The 8610-nt window shown below is 46.3% G+C and overlaps 1 protein-coding gene across 1 annotated transcript; it reads right to left on the bottom strand.

Moving 5' to 3' along the window:
• Positions 1–1691: 1691 nt before the first annotated feature.
• LOC105537712 (HLA class II histocompatibility antigen, DQ beta 1 chain-like) lies at positions 1692–7274 on the bottom strand (the record flags this gene model as incomplete). Its single annotated transcript, XM_011977351.1, has 4 exons — positions 1692–2471; positions 3588–3698; positions 4209–4490; positions 6992–7274. Coding segments are annotated over 4 exons (690 nt in total), but the record flags the coding sequence as incomplete, so codon positions are not given.
• Between the last annotated feature and the right edge of the window lie 1336 nt (positions 7275–8610).

The following is an 8610-nucleotide window of genomic DNA, read 5'->3' as shown; positions in this document are numbered from 1 at the left end:
ATTATCCATGAAATATTATACTATCCAATGACATCTGGGTGCAAAAAAAAATAGTTGTTTCTATGAAACTGTCAATGGAAGAAAGAGAAGAAGATTTTGACCCTCTCATTAATAAAGAATCTTCCAGCATGTGCTCAGTGTGACAATGCTGAACTGTAAGAATGTCCAAGAATATGATCTACCACCCATCCCGATTATAGGGCTTATGCTTCAACTAGAAAAATCAGATCTTGATGTCTCCCTAAACTTTGAGTCTGGTGCAATCCCCAGCCCTGCCTCTTCCTTTTGCAGGGTCAAAAGCCGGGAGCTACACACAGAGACTGAGAACACTCTGGACAACCCAGCACATGCCTTCCCCATTTCCCCAAAAGCGTCACTCCCTTTTGATCCCTATGGTGAATGACAATGCACACTCTGAGGAAGAGGACAAAATCGGCACAAAACTTTCGACTCCCTTCAGCATTTTGCTTGGGGAAAATTCAGACCATAACCCTGGGGAGCAGAATCTCAAGTGTCAGTGCCTCTTTGTGCGCCAGTGTCCCTGTCTGAGGACCTGCATGACAGCCTGGAGTACAGGAGATGAGGGTCCCAAGGAGACCCAGTTCTCCATTCTGACCTCATCCATAAGAAGGAAGAGCCTGCCAAAGACTCCTCAAGCCCAGTGTGTGGGTGAGGGAGAAAGGAAGATGGAATGTCTGCTTTCAGGGCCATGGCCTTCCATAACCTCGCAGAAGCTCCCAGACTCTGTCTTCATGACAAAACCCAGATACTGAGATGTAGATCAGCTTCAGGGCTGGGCCCACATCAAAGGGACCACAGTGTGTAGTGACCTCCCTCATAACCGGGAAGAGAGTGTCATCAGAAATCAACGGGTTACTGTGTCAATGACAAAGGGAGCTCAGACAAGGAGTGGAATGACTGTGAACAGGTACTCCCAACGAGGGACCCTAAAACCAGAAGGAGCTCTGCCATTTGTCCTGTGGGCTCCACAAGAAACAAACTGCCCCTTACACCCCTCCACTGAGAGAAGGCTCAGGAGGCTGAGGTGCTCCACATGGCTGGTGTAGACATCTGCACACTGGAAGTCATTTCCAGCACCACAAGGATCTGGAAAATCCAGTCTTCCTTCTTAATAAGAGGGATGAGCATGCTGGCTGTCAGCATCCCATGCACAGGATGGTGTGTGTGAGAGGTGTGCATGTTACCCAGGCTTGGCCAATCAGAATCTTTCCTAAAGTTGTTAAAACTCTGGTAGACATTCTAGAAACATATATAATGGAGACAGACAGACAGACACACACACACACACACACACATACACACAGAACAAGAGAGAGAGATGAGATAAGATGTGAAGTGATAAGGAGGAGAAATACAGAAAAATAGATGCAAAAGGAAACATGGAAATAGAAAAAATGCAGATAAATAGTGACAATGGATTAGAAAAATAGAAAGGCAACAATGTAGTGAAAGACACAACAAGGGGGCAGACAAAGATGCAGAGAGACACGCAGAAAGAACTATACAGGGACAAAGAGACACAGAGAAAGAGAGACAGATTCACAGATAGAGATAAAACAGAGAGAGACAGGTGAAGATCCCATTGTGTATCTGGAACTAGTCACTTCTGAAATCAACTTGACTCTAGGCTTCCTTTGAACCATGAACAAAATATATTTGGGTTTCTATCATTTAGAATCAAAAATAGTACTCTTATTGCTGGTTATGCTTTCTAAAAAGTAAAAATTACTATTGATTGATGTGACTTGCCAGAATGTTTGAAACACCAGTGACCCAGGGTCACTATATCTGTCCCCAAACAATTCCACCATGCTTACTTACACAGCACTCACCAAACCAGAAGAGAGGCTGGGATATTCTCAGGCCACTGCACTGAACATCGATATGAAAGAACCATGAATGATGTGACAACCGAGTTGATTTTCTACCTCCTCTGCCCACCCTGACTTTGCACCCCAAATTCTTTCAGTGTCTTTTCAAAGTACAACCCTCCTGGCCACAAGTTGGCTGGGTCACCTCAAGGTATGTTCCTTCATTCTGCAGTGATTTCCTGCCTCTGCTCAATTAAGGAAGTTCAGAATACAGATAACTCAGGATCATGTTTAATTATGTAAAAAAGCTCTAAAGTCAGGTAATGGTTTTCATGTGCTTGTCTTGAGCAGTCTGAGGAGAGAATAGAAACAGAAACCCCTTGGGGACTGAGCAGACGCAGCTGGTCAAGCACAGGCAGAGGCTCTGAGTCAGTGCAGGAAGCAGGGTCACAGCCAGCGCCTTGCGGTGGGGATGAAAGGAGATGACCTGGTGGCTGCATGACAGCCACTGTAGGACTCTGATCTCAGGGGGACAGGCTGACACAGGCAGCTGGGAATTCTGGGCAGGGACAAGTAGGCATTACAGAAGAGTGACAACCAATCCCAGTTAAAATAGTCTCAGGAGTCAGTGCAGGAGTCCTGGAGAAGAGAGAAGAGGGATGATCAGCACGGGGCACACTGGTGGGCCTGCTATCTCCCCCACCCCTCAGGGGCCCCCTGCAGCTTCAGACAGAGAAAGCTGAGGACCAGGGTTTATTGTCATCACCTCCCCCAACATCTATGCAAAGGTGAAATCAGCTCACAAAGACATAGAACTTCAACTTGATGCAGATGTGTAGGAAGTAGGGGAACAGCTGTTACTCTTCTGGGGAATATGAAGGGTTCAATCTTTTTAGGAAATTGGATGGTACCTCATCCCTACCACTAGCAGCCTCTACCAGTCACTGGAAAATGCCTACAGGCAGTAGCCACAAAAACATGGCACAAAGTGGGCATCATCCTAGTGTCTAACATTTAAGCTGTGGTTCTGGCTCCACTTTTCACAAGAATATGTCACCAAAGTTAAGGTTTGGTTCTAGCGAACAACCTCTGGAGATTCCCAGAAACTGGCAAACTTCGCCCCTAAATCTTCATTCTCATAGCAGCAAATATACCATAAACAGAGACCATTATGATCAGGTACACTCAGCTCATGCTCCTCCCTCTTACACCTGCGCCCTCCCCACACTGGATCACAGCTGAAATATTAACCGCTGGTGGAGGCCCTTGAGGTCTTACAAAAGGAAGTTATGTAGAGAAAGGTCTCATTACACAAATAGCCACTCTCTCACCCCAAAATAAAATGACACATGTGACTTAGAGTTACATTCTCTTCCCACCCATGTTCTTCAAGGCCTTAAGCACCCTAATTGAAAATCCCCTAAAACAAAGGAAATTGTCACTAGAAGGCAAGGAGGCCGAGGCTCTGACCCTCTTCATGGAGGAAGCTTTTGGAAAGGAGCCAGTGAGACAATGATGAACGGTAAGGACGCCCTGGAATAAGCTCTATCAGTCAGCTCTGTGACAGGGCAGCCTTTCAACTGGTAAAATGAGATTCCAATGCCTCCTCCAATCTTGTCCTGTCTCCTCCCACCTCCAGCCCAGCCTTCTTCCTCTCAGGGTCACGAAGAAAGAGCTACATCTAGAGACAAGTCCTCTTTGAACAGAGGTTCTGGGTCACAGCCCATCTTCCCCTTTTCCCCTGAGGTTCCTCACCTTTCTGACTCCTGTGATGGATGATAAGGCCCAGCCCGAGGAAGATCAGTCCCAGCACGAAGCCTCCAATGCCACTCAGCATCTTGCTCTGGGCAGATTCAGACTGAGCTCCTAAGAAGTAGAGCCTGAGTGTCAGTGTTTGTCCCCACACCCCATAACATCCCTGCTGAGGAGGTGAAGTCTAGTCTGAGATGCAGGAGGTGAAGGCGTCAAAAGAACCTAGTTCTCCATTCAGACCACCCCAAAGGGAGGGAAAGGCCAGACAATAGGTCCTTGGATACAGTGAGTAAGTGAGAGAGTGGTGAAGCAGAGCTCCACTCCTCAGGAACTCATCCATAACCTTAAACCCTAAGATCCCAGTCACCAGCCCTAATAATCAATCTCTCTGAGCTATCAGGACTGGGATCCAGAGCAACAGTATGTAGAGTAATTTCCCTAGCATTGGAAGGGTAATGAGATCATTATTCTTCTGATGCACTCGCCATGGAGCTAGAGGTGTTCTAGTCTCCTGTGATTCCCAGCTCAGTAGTGACATCAGGGATAAGAGATGGGAAGGGACGAGTCAGAAGGAGCTCTTTGTCTTGTGGGGCCCATAGTAACAGAAACTCAATATCTCCTTACGCCACTCCACAGTGATGGGGCTCTGGAGGCTGGGGTGCTCCACGTGGCAGGTGTAGACATCTCCACGCTGGGGAGTCATTTCCAGCATCACCAGGATCTGGAAGGTCCAGTCGCCGTTCCTAATAAGGGGGGTGGACACAATGCCAGCTGTCTCCTCCTGGTCATTCCGAAACCACCGGACTTTGATCTGGCCTGGATAGAAATCTGTCACCGAGCAGACCAGCAGGTTGTGGTGGTTGAGGGCCTCTGTCCTGGACAGGGAGATGGTCACTGTGGGCTCCACTGAGGGCAGTAACAGACAGGAAAAGACATAGGAGTGAGATGTGAGACCACACAGCACGTCTGCCATGAGGAAGGGTCCCTCCTTGGAACCAGAGTGGAAAGATACCTGGAGTTCAAGTCTTGGATGAAGATTTGTTCAACAAATATAAATATGACAATCACTGAGAGTCCAAAAATAAACAACAGACCCTGGTTCCTGTCTTTATAGAATGTGCAATCTAGTAACAGACACCAAAAAACAAAAAGAATCTTATTTTAAAAGTTTGTAATATTTGAAAAAAAAGTAGGCAAGTCTTCAAAACAAGTAACACTGATTAAACATCATGTTTGCCCATAACTCAATTCCTTTATCTTCTCAGATTGTTGCTCATAGTAAAAAAAATTACACACCTTTCCCTGCCTCTTCACACATCTCATCCTTTACCTTTCAGGCCACTTTATTGCATTTCCTTTATTCTCTTAGTGTGAAACTACAGTACATATTTAATGTATTGTTCTCTCATTTTCTTTTTTTCTTTAATTTATTTTTAACACACAAGTGAGTTTAATTACTAGCTGTCTACCCTACTCCATTCCCTTGCTATTGAGAATTACTGTCTTGTCCTGAAATCAGACATTATCATGTATGTTAGCCACAGAAAATATTCTGAGATCCTTGCAGAGGTCTGCCTAGGTTAATAAGCCTGTAATGTGAACATATAAATATAGTTGAGATTTGCTGGGGTCAGCAGGTTGCACCCCAATTAAATGGCACTCATGAGCCATCATCCGGAAGGAACCACGGTTTCTGCTTGGACTTGAACTTTTCTTTGGTTCTCCTTCCTGGAGTCCCACTGAAATCACAGTCAGCTATGTGGCCTTATAAGATTTGTTCATCTTACCCAGATTGGGGGTAAAAATAGAGGGCACAAATTTATGAGAAAAGATGATAAAATAAATTTTATGGAAATATAACTGAAATAGCAAAAATATAAGTACTTGCTGGCACTAGGATGTGAGTCAAAAGAAGGCAAGGGAGTATAAAGTAAACTAAAGGTTTTGTGAATCTGCATAGATAACACTGGAGTCAGACTAGGGATTGATTAATTATAAATTTTCAATGCCTTGAAAGTATCATTTTGCCCCATTAACATGGAGATCAAACAGGAATCGACTCATTGCTACTTCTGGTCAAAACTGGCTGTAACAAGGCTTTATGTCCGTTTGACCTACAGATGCGTAGTGAAGGACATAAAGAGTGTTGTGTACTTTGGGAGCTTAAGGTCTTGGTAAGTAATTGTGGGCTGATTACTTAAAGTGCTTATCATGTACTAATATTAGGATACATAAAGTGGTGATGCTAATCTCTAATGCACAGGTAACTGTGAGATTAAATGACATAACATATATGGTATTTGATAAGGCCACTGTCTAGAAATAAGTGCTCACTAAATGGGTAAATTGGCTTTCAGAATGTTTATTCCTGAAGTGGATAGTGATGGGGGGAGGGGAGAACCTAGGCCAAAAGCAACCTGAAACTATTTTTATCCAATAATTTAGTGGCTTCAATCTATTTATTCCCAAACTTCTGCTCTTTGCATTGTGCCATTTGTTCAGCTTTTCTAAGAAATTAAAACTGCCTTACAAACATCATACAATTGTTGTTTTTATTTTTAGCAAGCACTTTTTTCCTCAGACTTTTTATTCACAAACTATTAAGATTCAAGTCAATAAGAGTTTACTTTAAAGAATTAAGCAAAATGATAGAAAATAATTAATAAAAGTCAATTTTTAAGGTTCTGTTTACCTCTGGTTTTTCTTGAACCTAAGTGGACTGGCAGCTGAGTACCTGTATTCATTAATTTAACAGAAGATCATTGAGCTCATACCACATGCCAGTCGATGTGTCAGGTACCAGGCATCCAATGATTAAAACAGCCTCACCTCAAAGAGCTCCGCCATGAATGAGAGCCATTTAAGAAAACAGAATCACGATGAATAATAATTTGAAGCCAAAAGTCAAAATATCTTATTTCACAACTGTAATTGCTGGATGCCCTGCGCGCGGTTGTGGAGCAGCCCTAACTCCACCAGGCCAAGCCTGAAGCTTCCTGCTGCATGAGCTGCGCACGTGGGCCTTACTGCGTGGGGCAGTGCTAGCCGGGCGGGCGGGCAGGGGAAGAGGGCGGAAACTCGGGGCAAGAGAACTGCTTAGCCAAGGTAAGGCACGAAGAGGCAAAGGCATAAGGCACGAGGCAAGAACGTGCAGAGCAGAGGATGAGGCCCACGGATGTGGAGGCTGGGGCCAAACTAGGCAGCTTGACCAACTCTGCCTGTCCCCCTGCTCTGCCCTGAGTACCTGCCCCTCCAATGCACCAACCCCCAGCACCCCCACTGCCGCCTCCTGTTCCCTGGGGTGGAACGAACAAGGCTCAGGTTCCAGAGGCCAAGCCCCCTTCAACCCTCCTGGCGCAGAGACTCGGGGCCCCTGCCAAGGGTGGGTCTCGCAGAGGGGCGACGACGCTCACCTCGCCGCTGCAAGGTCGTGCGGAGCTCCGACTGGTAGTTGTGTTTGCACACCGTGTCCAACTCCGCCCGGGTCCTCTCCAGGATGTCCTTCTGGCTGTTCCAGTACTCGGCGGTAGGTCGCCCCAGCGGCGTCACCGCCCGGTGCTCCCCCCAGTCGCTGTCGAAGCGCACGTACTCCTCTCGGTTATAAATGTGTCTGGTCACAAGACGCACGCGCTCCGTCCCGTTGGTGAAGTAGCACAGGCCCTTAAACTCGTACACGAAATCCTCTGCGGGGAATCACCGGCCGGTCAGTCAGGTCCCAGCCCGGCCCCAGCCCGGCTGCCACAGCAGCCGCCGCCCTGACCCGGCCTGGAGCTGTGGAACCGACGGCGCAACCTCTAGTTCCCGCTCGCCAGTGTCTGGCGCTTCAGACCTGGGACCTCCCGGCGGCTCTGCCCAGCCCTGCCCGCCCTGTCTGGGGGTTTCGGGAATCCGCCTTCCTACAGGCAGGAAAGGGCGGAAAGCCCTGTCCCTGCCTGAGCCTGTGAAGCCAGCGAAGAGGCAGTCGGGCTGATTTTACGTGGACCTCTGTACTTAGAGGGATCAGGGTGCTCTTGCATGAAATCCCATTTTCCACTGAGCTCCTGAAAACCTCAGAGATAAAATTATCCACATAAACCTGTGAGTTCAAGGGAATGATGAGACAGGAAATTAAGCCTGTCCTCGTTCTGATACGCATATTCTCTTGGTCCCTTGGTAAAATACCTTCCTTCCCATGCCCAGATTTGCCGTCCCGAGTGCCGTGTGAGGGTCACTCACTTCTGTGTTAGAAAGGACCTACACCTCCGAGTCCTAGAAAGAAACATTTATTCATGGAAAGAGCACAAACTTTTGAATTTGATAAACTAGATTCCAATTAAACTGTGGCAGTCACCAGCTCGGGCAGGTTATGTAACATAATATCCATATCACAAGTATAATTGTGTAAAAGAAAATCATGATATCTACACACAGGATGTTAGAAGGAGTGACAGAGAATTTATGTAAAATATTGCTCTGTGTCTGAAATGAGTGGTTTCACAATATATGTTATTTCCCTTCTTTACATCCTCCTTTCTACTGAATTTAGTCCACCACCAACTCAGGTCTCTGAATCCCACTCAAGTCACCATTTGCCCATAGATCAGTGAAACTTGAAGATCCCCTGTCTGTGGTCAGCCAGGCAGCTTCCCTCAGTACCAAGATTTTGTCTCCACAAACGCTCCGGTCGGTCAGGAATACAGAAAACTTTTCCTCAAATACGGAGACTACAGACACCATTGCTGCCTTACATTTCCCAGTGCAGGATCCCATAATATTTAGTCCAGGCAAAGTCTTGGGGCACGCTGAAGTGACAAATCCTACTGTGTCTTTGGAGGAATTCATATATTCAAAAATAACCCCATGTTCACTTTGTCTTATCACTAGTAGTAAATGTACACTTTGTCTCCTCTTTCCTCTCCTCTCTCCTCCTCTTCCAGGCTTAAGCCTGTAGGATGGGTATTGGACTGTGCTCACCTCATCACTAAAAGATAAATGGGAATGCAACATTGTTCTCTTTCCCCAAAGAGAGGAAATGTGGATAAAAGAT

The sequence above is a fragment of the Mandrillus leucophaeus genome, unplaced genomic scaffold, assembly GCF_000951045.1.
Source record: "Mandrillus leucophaeus isolate KB7577 unplaced genomic scaffold, Mleu.le_1.0 Scaffold1793, whole genome shotgun sequence".
Classification (NCBI taxonomy): Eukaryota; Metazoa; Chordata; class Mammalia; order Primates; family Cercopithecidae; genus Mandrillus; species Mandrillus leucophaeus.
This window is presented reverse-complemented; position numbering and strand designations above follow the sequence as displayed.